This window comes from Colias philodice, chromosome 32, assembly GCF_061535455.1.
Source record: "Colias philodice isolate Cphi_HAF_F1 chromosome 32, ilColPhil1 Martin Lab GWU primary, whole genome shotgun sequence".
Classification (NCBI taxonomy): domain Eukaryota; kingdom Metazoa; phylum Arthropoda; class Insecta; order Lepidoptera; family Pieridae; genus Colias; species Colias philodice.
Window position 1 is genome coordinate 1,632,196 of NC_143117.1, and position 12,043 is coordinate 1,644,238.

The following is a 12,043-nucleotide window of genomic DNA, read 5'->3' on the forward strand; positions in this document are numbered from 1 at the left end:
TGGTTATTTTCACATAATCTTATATATATATAAATGAATCGCAAAATGTGTTGGTAAGCGCATAACTCGAGAACGGCTGAACCGATTTCGATAATTCTTTTTTTATTATATTCCTTGAAGTACGAGGATGGTTCTTATGTAGAGAAAACGTAAACATGTACCACGGGCGAAGCCGGGGCGGACCGCTAGTCTAATATAAAAATGAATCGCAAAATGTGTTGGTAAGCGCATAACTCGAGAACGGCTGAACCGATTTCGATAATTCTTTTTTTATTATATTCCTTGAAGTACGAGGATGGTTCTTACTTCTTATGGAGAGAAAACGTAAACATGTACCACGGGCGAAGCCGGGGCGGACCGCTAGTAAATAATAAAATAATAAATAGTGTATTAGATTTGTTATTGTATCTTGTATACCTACGAATAATTATTCTTACGTCTTGTTGGGAAATGTTCAAATACCTACCTATTGAAATAATTTACTGTTACAAATCATTAGTGTTATTAGGTAGTTTTGAGTGAATAGGCATGGATCAGAAATTCAGAATATAATATGCTACTAACTACTCAAATACATACATGTTTTGATAAAAAAAAAACAATAGTGTAATGTAATAAAATAAAACTGCGTTTTATTGTAATCAATTTAGACATTATTTATTTTCCAAAATTAATGATGAATAAAATAGTTTACGCCAACAAATATGTATATTGTATAACTTTTATTTTTATAACAATCGTTCATAATAAACCGTACTCAAGTAGCGTTTTGATTCTCACGCAACGTTGCCGCATCGCATGACAGTAGCAATTGCGCGCGCGACGTTGCCACACAAACACCACTGAGTTATAGAGGTCAGTGACCGTCAGTGACAAACACTATGGATACCTACGCTCGCGAATGCAAATTCGGTGATTTACTAATTATTGATAATCATTGAATTCGTTTTGAAATAGCCTGTACTTTGTAATTTTTAGTGTTATAGACATTTATAAAATGTGGTGCTCATTTTTTTGTAATAAATCATCCCGCTAACGCTATTGTATTTTCGTTGTTTTATTTCAAGTGAACACCTATACAATTTTGTCACGAGCCACCTCTGGCCTCTGGGTGAAATAAACAAGTCAAATGATTTTTGTTCTAATTGTATTTTGGTAGTAGTTTGTTTAGAATTTACATTACCATTGTTTTTTACCTACTATATTTAAACTACGAAAGTAGTCACAAACTTGCAAATATTGGCAAAATATGCTTTTCCGAATTTTCAGACAGACACACAATATTATTAGATTGTTTTATCAAAGTAGGTAGGTATACCTTACTTGCTCAGTGGTATACCTATAACTCTACTCGTACTCCGTTCACGTCGCGCGTCGTCGAAAACTTATGGTGCGTTCAGAAACAAACATAATTCAGTTACTTACAATCCTTTTTTTTTGTTCCGTAATTAAAATAAATCGCTAATCTAATAAGATTTTTTTTTATTCGTCGGCCATTTATACCAGGTATATAAAGATAACATTGAAATATAAAGATAAGTAAATTTTACTGTAATATTTTATTTTTCTAGATCTTATTTCAGAACGCAACTCAATCATAAAGGATTCTGACTAGGTAAGTACCCTAGGTATCTTTCTTCAATTCACTTGCGAATTGCGATCTTTCAATACATATGGTTGTGACTTACGATATTATTATATTTTATTCAAATACTGAGTGTCTAAAAGTAAGCATTCTTTCGTTTTTCATTTGTTTTTCATTTGTTTTCAGATTTAGATTACGCCTAAAATGTCTGTTCGAACAAGCAAGGCGTCGTACAGGCAACACGGATATTCGGGGGCGCGCAAATCTTTGAAACGAGTTCGAAGTTCAATGAAGAGATATTATGGTGAAGGGAGGTAAGTGAACCTGCATAATACAACTAATTCTGTTTCTGGCTAAGAAGCCAGAAACAGAATTAGTTACGAAGACGTAAACACGGCCAAGTTTGGATGTAGGGATTTCGCGCTATTTCACGATGACACGAGGTAAAGAAGGTAGAAGCGTGAAGCGTGTAGCGTGTGGCCGCCACAGGCGTCATTCGTCAACCGTGTGCGGCGAGTCCATAAAAAATGTATGAAAAGTGCAGGAAATATGGAAGAATAGAGGAATAAAGGAACACTACGTCATGTATAATCCCCGCAAATTGCTAATGCGCCTGGCCGCCATTTTGATGACGTAATGATGACGTAATCTCGTGACATTGAACACTCAGTACCGTTAGCTCCACCGGCCGGCTGACGTGCGAGTGACGTCACGTGGGTGTTAGACAAGGTTCCAGCGCATTAGCAAATAGCAATTCTTATAGTTATGTAGGGTCAGTAGGTTGTCATGTGTGCTGCTTTAGTCTAAAACCATAAGATGGCGTAAAAAACCCACGAAATATTGATAAAGGAGAAAATATATCTAGGATATACGTATTATACTTTTATTATGGTTAGATCACAATTTGTTTCTTTTCTTTCAGTACCCAGAATACACAACTAAGAACATATGCTCGTGTAAAACCGAAAATCCGCCTAGAGGCCACCTACAATGCTCCTAGTACTAGCACAATGACAGCTGAACCTGTGGTTGAACCTGTAGAGATTAATTGGCCGCAACCTGATCCGGAAATTGATTCATTTCAATTGATTGTGGAACCTTGTCAAAATAAATGTTTATCTGGAATATCTGGGTATCGCATTGTGGACTTGAAGCATGTAATACAGTGGGCATTTCTTATGGAAAGACATCGAAATATGTGTGAATCTTCACAAATTGAATTTGTTAGTGAAAGGCTTGATGGATTTAGAAGTGAATTGATTTTCAAGTGCAGTATGTGTGATAAAGTGTGGAGGCATTTTACGGAGAGCAGTGATAAAATAAATACTGCATTTGTGTGGGCAACTGTCACATCTGGTAGCTTCTACACTCAAGCAGCTCATATCACAAGTCTTATGGATATTCCAACAATGTCAGCTAACAAATTTCGTCGTATTGAAAAAAAATTAGGCAGTGTGTGGTTTGAACATTTGACAGAGGAAATTAAAATAGCTGGTGAACAAGAGAGATCAATTGCAATACAAAAAGGTCATGTGCCTTCAGACGGTGTTCCATTTGTTACTGTATATGTAGATGGAGGATGGTTGAAAAGGTCATATGGGCATAACTTTAATTCATCATCTGGTATGGTAAGTTAATATTTTACTAAAACAAATTTAGTTCTTTATGACATTTTTGTTATGTACATTATTTTTACGAGTGTTGCTTTTCATTTCCAGGCCTGCATTATTGGTAAAGAAACTAAAAAATGTCTATTTCTTGGTGTTAGAAACAAATATTGTTATACATGTCAATATTATGAGAGGAGAAACCTGGATATGAAAGCACATAACTGCTGCAAAAATTTTACTGGACCATCTACAGCAATGGAATCAGATATTATTGTGGAAGGTTTTCAAAAGAGTGAAGAAATACATCAACTTCGCTATTTGAGTTTTATTGGTGACGGAGACTCCTCGGTGTTTGCAAAATTGAAAGAGAAAGTGTCATATGGGAACATAATAAAAAAAATTGAATGCAAGAATCATGTTATCAAAAACTATACCAGTGCACTCTACAAGGTAAATTAATAAATCAAATTTGTAAAGTCAAATTCAAGATCAGTGAATTCTGTATTTATATTTTGTGCTTTTTAGATCTTGGCCAACACTAAACTCCCTCTTTCTGGGCGAAATATTCTGAAGCCGAAGGTGATGAAGCTTACACTAGTAGCACGGAAAATTATCATGTGTAGCAGTGAGCATACTGCTATGGCAGCAGATTTGAGAAATGTCCCACTTCATGTATTCGGAGTACATGAAAACTGCAAGGATTATTACTGCAATGTCAATAAAACATTAACAGATGGAAGTGAAAAGAGGGAAGAAAATCATGTAGAAAGTCTGAAAAATAATGCTCCAGAGGTGTGGGCTCTGATTTATGCAGCCAATGAAAAAATTGCTTTGAAGGCAGGTCGTTTGTCTAATGAGACAACAAATGTGGCAGAAAACTTTATGAGCGTAATAAACAAATTCAACTGTGGAAAACGAATAAGTTTAGGAAAAGGGGGTTCTTACCAGCGGCGTGTTCATGTGGCAGGTAAATATACAGTAATAACAGTCAGGAATTATTAGAACCAGCAAGAAATTCTTTGATTGTGGCTATGGAATATCATTATTCTCCAGCCCATTTATTCTAATTTATATGCAATATGCAACATGTCTTTTTTGAAATATAACATTTAAATATGTTTTCAGGCCTATCACTTGCTAAGGGACACAAATGGCATGAAACTGCATGGAAAAAGCAGACCACACAGAGTCCAGGGACACATTTTAAAAAGTACATAAAACGGAAGGAACAGAGCAGAATACGACAGCAATCTTCGACACGCAAACGATTATTTGCTCCAAGAGAGAAATCCCAACCAGATAAGCACTATGGACCCGAAGCTTGTGATCCTATTGATATTGATGAAGCACAGTTGAAAATACAGTGTGAAGAACGGCTAACAGAATTCCAAAAGTCACCAGAAGACATTGCTTTGATTGAAATCTCCACTGTAGGACAGCATGATAATGATTTATATAATACTCATAGGAGTGACCGTTTGACTGCCAGTCAATTTGGAATGGTGAGTTGTGTGGTGTGATAATGATGTTAGCAGAAATGTATATAAACATATATTTCTGGTAAAATATCTAGAAAATTAACATTTCTAAAGTAAACCATAACATGCATTTAGTTTTTCTGGATATTTCTCTTCACAGGTTTGCAAACGCCGTACCACCACGCCATGCCACAATCATGTAAAGGATATTCTGTATAAAAAGAATATTTGCACGAAAGATATGTTATATGGGCAGCAATATGAGAATGTAGCAAAAAGCATGTTCATGCAACAATATAATAAAATTGTCAGACCTTCAGGTCTTTTTATTGATGAAGAATTTGGATTTTTAGCAGGTAGTCCAGATGGTAAGTTTTTCTTTATCAAACTTCAATCTTCGTGTTTAGCAAAGATAATAACTATGTAGTTATAATTGCGAGAAAAAAAAAACAGTGTTTTCTCAGTGTTTTATATTTTATGACTAGCTAAAAAACCCGGCTTCGCCCGGGAGTTGATATGAGATGACGTGGTAGAGTCGAAATAAAAAAATAAACTATGACGTAAAAAGTAAAAAAAAGTTTATTGAAAACGTTTTCTCATTATTTACAATACTTGTTTATAAACAACATTTTTCATTTTATTGTCCGGAGTATATATACATAAATTTTTCGGATTTCCTACTCTTGAGCAAGCTACATATAGCTGACCGTGAGAGAAGCAGGATTCTTTGAGGTTAATGCCACAATATTTTAAAGTTTGTCCTTGCGCTTTGTTAATTGTAAAACTAAAGGCTAATTTTATTGGAAACTGCAGTCTTTTAAATTGAAATGGCAATTCCGAAGAGATCAGAGGTATTCTAGGTATAAATACTGTCTGTCCTTTGGTCTTTCCAGAAATAAGTTCAGCTTCAATGATATTATTCGATAGCTGTTTTACGATCATTCTAGTTCCATTACATAATTTTGGGGAGTTGAGATTTCTGAGTAGTATGATTGGAGTTCCAATTTTCAGACGAAGGCAGTGTAATGGCATTCCTGGTACTTGTAAAGAGTTTAGAAATTCAGTGGGGAAGTTGACACTTTCTTCAATAGATACCATGGTGTCGATCGATTTATATATTTTCTCTTCACCAGGTATTTTCTTTAGAATATTAAAATTGATATCGTCAACAATATTATTTTTAGTGGCCAAAATTGCTCTTTGAAATAACCACTCCGCATTAGTATAGTTCTGAATAATATTTGGATAAATTTTGTCGATTAGTTCGTCTTCAGTAGTGGCTATATTACAGAAATCACTATTAAGTTCAATGAGGCCGGTCGTTTGGTCAGTAGGATATGTACCTTCACCGATTTGTAAAAGTATTTTAGCAAATTGTGCTGTTGTTTCATCTCTTGATAATTCAACTCTCATGTTTTTTGTTAATTGCAGTATTTGTACTTGTGGCCAGAGATGTGATTTTTTCAAGCATGCATTGATCTCGTCTGCTGATGTTGACTTGGGAATAACTGGAAGTGTTTGTCGAAAATCTCCTGAGAGTATGAGTAGAGCTCCTCCCATTATTTCAGAGTTTTTTCGCAATTCTTGTAATGTTCTGTCCATGGCTTCTATAAATTTTTTATGGGCCATGGTGCATTCATCCCAGATGATAATTTTAGCTTGTTTTAGAATTTGACCACGTCCAGATTTTCCTGAAATTTTACATACCGGGAATTGTTGTTCGACTATATTCAATGGTAGTTGTAAGGCAGAATGGGCAGTTCGTCCTCCTTCCATAAGTGTGGCTGCTATGCCAGATGATGCTAGTGCCAGTGCGATGAGTTTTTTAGCACGTATTTCCGCCAGTATTAGATTTATGAGAAACGTTTTACCAGTGCCTCCTGGTGCGTCCAAGTAAATAATTCCACCAATATTGTTATTTATCCGGCTCATTATAACGTCGTAAACTTTTTTTTGATTGTCATTGAGAAGTGGTTTGTTGTGAGCAATGTATTCAAGTAGTTCATTGATGTTGTAACTTTTTTCTTTCATAATTTCGTAGTTTAGCACACTAAAAGCATTTCTTTGTGGTGCTGGCATTCCAAGTTCTACTAAGGCCTGATTATTTATTGCTAAACATTTATCTTCTAAGCGAATGAGTGTTTCATTGAAGATTTCGTCATTGAATTCTATAGTCAGTTCAGGATTAGCTTGTCGGACTTGGTACAATATATCATCACTCATACTCCTTTTGAAAGAGTCCCATAGCTGTTTTGGGTTTGATGGGTTACATGTTGTTAATATTATAGCGAATAACTCTCGAATTTGTTCAGCTGAAGCTGTGAGTGTGGCTTCTTGTAGTGTTAATTCCCAGTGGTTGTCGTTTTCCAATAATCCTAAGCGTTGACATGCTTCTCTGTAAGTCTGGCATAGGTAGCCATTAACGGTCCTGAGATCTGTAAAACTTGTTGGTCCCCGTATTTCGTGTAACAACATCCGGAGATAAAAACATTCGGCATTGTTTGGATGTACAGTGAATACTCGACCTATTGCGTTAGTTTTTATGATTTCTGGATGACCCTCCTCTGGCATTCCTTGTTTCCGACGTTGAAAAATTTTCCTTGTTTTGTCCCACGTATAATAAATAGGGACGTCGACATACAATAACTTTCTGGCGAATGGATCTGTTTGACACAGTTGGAAGAAAGCTGTTAATGTTGTGTTCTGAGGTGGTTCGCTTGCAATTTTTCTAGCCGAGTCTTTTGTGAAGTAAACTCTCTGTCCATTCTCCAAATGTACTGCTAGATGTTGCACAGCTGGTTCGCGTTCATGTATGGGAAAACTAAAAATCCTCCACGCTGCTTCGTTACTGTTGATGTATCTTCCCATTTGGTACATGAGGATCTCATCATTTCTGTTATTTTGTTCGCTATTTTGGACTATTTGAAATACTGCCATATCACTACCTTTGTTTACGTACTTACATATATATTTAATAGATTTTACTGAATTGCAGTATTCAACGTTTATATGTGCTTGGAACATTTTGGAAAGTAGTGGATTATACGGTACTACCCATTGATTATCTATTTCCAGTTCGTCTCTGCCTTGTATTCGTATTTTTGCTGTGAAGCCACTGTTTTTGAAAGAAAGAAAGAAAGAAAGAAAATACGTTTAATCACAAATACTTTTACAAATTTTTGACTTATAACTAAACACTTTACATGGAAAAAAATAAATCTTAAAATACAATAAATACATTCAAAATATCTTAATATCGTATTCGTGATTAGGTGGACTACTCAGCATTTGCCTCTCCGTATTAGAGGAGAGGCGCCGGTTTTCAGTAGTCCCCTCGACTTGCTACGCTTGGAGCATCAGAACGGTCTTCTGGCTGGTTAAATTATAAGAGCTAATACATAATTTAGAAAGTATAAAAAGAAAAAAACAATAGGTGATTAAATGTTATATAGATAGTTAAAATTAGCAATCCATAATATGTAGATAATAGACTTACTTGTATATGCATAATACTTAAATATAAAAGGATTACTGAGATTAAAATAAATCATATATAGTACATATTACATTATATATATAGTAAAATTAAATATACGTAATAATATAGATATATAAGGCTATATACATTTAGCGCTATTAGGGCTGGTTAAGAAATTGTGCTAGAACGACTTTTTTATACTTATATTTAAAGTTCTGCAGTGTTTTGCAATTTCTTATTGGTGGAGGCAAATTATTCCAGCACCTAGTAGCGCTGTATGTGAAGCTTCCCCTGAAAGCCGCTGTGTGATTTCTGGGAACTGAGAGCTTATACATAGACGCCCGTGTTTCATATAACCGATTGCCGTCATCCATCCACTTGAGTTTGTTGTAGAGGTAGGCAGGAGCTTTTGTCAAGATCACGTTAAAAAGTAGAGAAGCTAGGTGCAGTCGCCGCCTACTCTCCATGTTTAACATTTTGTGGGACTTAAGGACAGGTGTTATATGGGTCCGAGCTGGTATGTCCCAACAAAATGGAAAAGAAAAATCTACTGCATAACCATCAGTTTGGCTTTAGGTGTGGAAAATCCACTGAAGATGCCACTCTGAGACTCACTACTTTAATTTCTTCGTATTTAGATGATGGCTATAAGTGCTTGGGTGTCTTCCTAGACCTAAAGAAAGCGTTTGACACCGTCTCAATTCCGATACTCTTGGCCAGGTTGGAAAATTCGGGAGTAAGAGGTGTTACTCTTGACTGGTTCCGAGACTATCTATCTAATAGATCTCAAGTTGTTCGTCTGGAAGGCTCTTTAAGTACGGAAGAACATTGCTTGTATGGAGTCCCCCAGGGAAGTACATTAGGACCTACACTTTTTCTTGTCTATGTAAACGAATTATGTAAGCTCAAACTAAACGGCGGCGAAATCACCATGTTTGCCGATGACACAGTCATAATATTTAAGGCCAAAACGTGGAAACAATTATTTGAAGGTACAGAATGTGGTCTCGGTGAAGTAACGGCATGGCTTGAAGATAGCCTCTTAAGTCTTAACTGCGCTAAAACTAATTACCTCTGCTTCAGCAAAACTTCCGCTTTAGAACCAGTAAATAAGTCGCTCAAATTACATGTGTTTCCCTGCAATCGTAGTTCTCATAGTTTCCAATCGCAATGCATGTGTCCATCCATAAGCAGGGCTACGCAGATTAAGTATTTAGGAATAATTCTCGATGACAAGCTCAATTGGAAGCTCCAAATAGCGCACGTGTCAATGAGAATCCGGCGGTTGCTGTTTATTTTTAAGACATTGAGGACTTTTGCTAACTTCAACCTAATTTTGCAGATTTATAAGGCCTTAGGTGAATCTCTATTATTCTACTGTTTAACTGCTTGGGGTGGAGCTGCAAAAAGCCATTTCATAGAAATTGAACGAGCTCAGAGGGCCTTGCTGAAAGTAGCCATCAAAGAATCGTTTCGCTACCCAACCGCCCTCTTGTATGAGAGGACTATGGTACTTAGTGCTAGGAAATTGTTTATTTATAAATGTATTAGACGTTTCCATCGACAATGCTCATTTAACAGCATCAAGAAATTCAACAGGAGAATAGTCGTCCCTGTACCGATGGCTAAGAGTAAATTTGCTAACAGACAGTATAAACATTTGGCTCCTAAAATGTACAATGCCCTTAATAATTACCAGAATGTAACTAGGTGTACAAATTACCAAATAAAATCTAAAATTAAAAACTGGCTCTCTACTTTTGATTATTTAAATACTGAACGTTTACTCTATTAACTAGGACAGTTCTTTTCTCTAATAAAGTCATTCACACACTACACTCCAACACTACACTCTCATACAACACTCTCACACCTACACACCATAATTATCATGGTTTACGTCCACACACTAGGGTTAACCGAGTGGATTATAAACTATTTTTATTTTTTATTTTTTCTATTTTTTTAATGCATGCATAATTATTAAATAGGTAATTAATTAATAATAATGTATAATGAACAAATGTTGAAATGTAACAAATAATATTATAATAAATTATGTCTAAAGCTGAATAAATTCGTGTACATACGCCATTGTAACAGTGTAATATAAATTAGTGTGAACACAGGCTCCTGAAAAACAGTTTACAACTATATTAGGAGCCTGGGTCATTAAATTTTTGTAAGATATATCTAATGGTGCAAATAAATGATTTATTTATTTATTTATTTATTTATTGTAATCAATTTTGACATTATTTATTTTCCAAAATTAATGATGAATAAAATAGTTTACGCCAACAAATATGTATAACTTTTATTTTTATAACAATCGTTCATACCGTAGCAGGTAGCGTTTTGAGTCTCACGCAACGTTGCCGCATCGCATGACAGCAGCAATTGCGACGTTGCCATTCCTTTAGTATAAACAAACACTATGGATACCTACGCGTAGGTACGCTCGCGAATGCAAATTCGGTGATTTACTAATTATTGATAATCATTGAATTCGTTTTGAAATAGCCTGTACTTTGTAATTTTTAGTGTTATAGACATTTATAAAATGTGGTGCTCATTTTTTTTTGTAATAAATTATCCCGCTACGCTATTGTATTTTCGTTGTTTTATTTCAAGTGAACACCCATACAATTTTGTCACGAGCCGCCTCTGGCCTCTGGGTGAAATCAACCAGTCAAATGATTTTTGTTCTAATTGTATTTTGGTAGTAGTTTGTTTAGAATTTACATTACCATTGTTTAATTTTTATTTTGTATTTGCAGTAAAATAAAAAGATGAAAAACTTCATTAGGTATATTGTCTACTGTATCCTCCACAGTTGTGTGACCTCGACGTGCATTGAACACGCAGCTTTCTGATACTAGTAGCTAAAATCAAAACCACAGATATGTCTGTGATCAAAACCATAATAATATTTTTACCTACCTATTATTTTACTAAAAGTCGAGTGCATCGAAATCGTAAATATATGTTTTTCACCTTCCTGGTTTTTTTTCCATAGTAAATAGTGTTTTTGATTTGTTGTATTTTCCTAGCCAAATTATTACAAACAATATTTTCGCTCCAACTCCAAGGTATCGTATTACGAGTACGAGTTAATTGTGTCTTTAAGAAGTATAGTAATAAAACAAACAAAATAAATCTTGTGTAGAGCAATTTAAATCTCGATAATTATTTCTATTAATATTATACAAACTTTTTTAACCGCCTCATTCAGTCGTAGAGCTGTCAAATGTCGATTGCGCGGCAAATTTGTATTTTTTTTTTTCATTTTGAAAATTTCATCATCTGTTGTTTTACAGTATTTTTTTATCAAAATATGTAATGCAGTTTACAATAAAAACAACGTATATCGAAACAATACAGCTTTGTGTGAATATTAAATTATGTTCTCAGTTCAATTACTTATTAAGTACTATTTTTCGTACATTTTGATATCAGTTGAAAATATTATACTTATTATCATATAAAATTTTTGGTTAATGCAGCTGGTATAATAAGGTAATGCGCTTTCGTGTTTTAACTACATAATTAGTTCAATATTAATTTGTCGTAAAATACGTTATTTTGTTATTAATTTGAATAATATTGTAAGGAATCTAATTCAGTGTTAGATTTTCAAAATTAGATTAAGGATAATTTGTAATCATTGAAATAAATATTTTTGGATGTACATACTGGTCTTTTTATTTTATTCCCCTGTGCTCATATTATGTCATGAAACCTTTCAGTAGATACATGGACGAAATCGCAGCCAGCTGCAGCGCCCAGCAGTAATTAGCTATAACATATAGGTAAGGTAATAAATAATAGCTCTATAGTTAATACGCACCTTGATACTTACCGTAGAGTTGTTTGATGTTGAATCCGTAAT

At 34.7% G+C, this 12,043-nt stretch overlaps 1 protein-coding gene across 2 annotated transcripts; it reads left to right on the top strand.

Annotated features, from left to right (window-relative positions):
* The first annotated feature begins 828 nt into the window (after nucleotides 1-828).
* Nucleotides 829-9,976, top strand: LOC149474934 (uncharacterized). Of its 2 annotated transcripts, none has more exons than XM_089714043.1 (7): nucleotides 829-1,676; nucleotides 1,772-1,899; nucleotides 2,508-3,213; nucleotides 3,304-3,645; nucleotides 3,721-4,162; nucleotides 4,321-4,697; nucleotides 4,834-9,976. In XM_089714043.1, the coding sequence occupies exons 2-7, from the start codon at nucleotides 1,790-1,792 to the stop codon at nucleotides 5,098-5,100; spliced, it is 2,244 nt and encodes a 747-aa protein (XP_089570169.1). In that variant the 5' UTR covers nucleotides 829-1,676; nucleotides 1,772-1,789; the 3' UTR covers nucleotides 5,101-9,976. The 2 variants fall into 2 exon arrangements, with proteins under 2 accessions (XP_089570169.1, XP_089570170.1); XM_089714044.1 differs by having other exon boundaries at nucleotides 829-1,615.
* The last annotated feature ends 2,067 nt before the right edge of the window (nucleotides 9,977-12,043 follow it).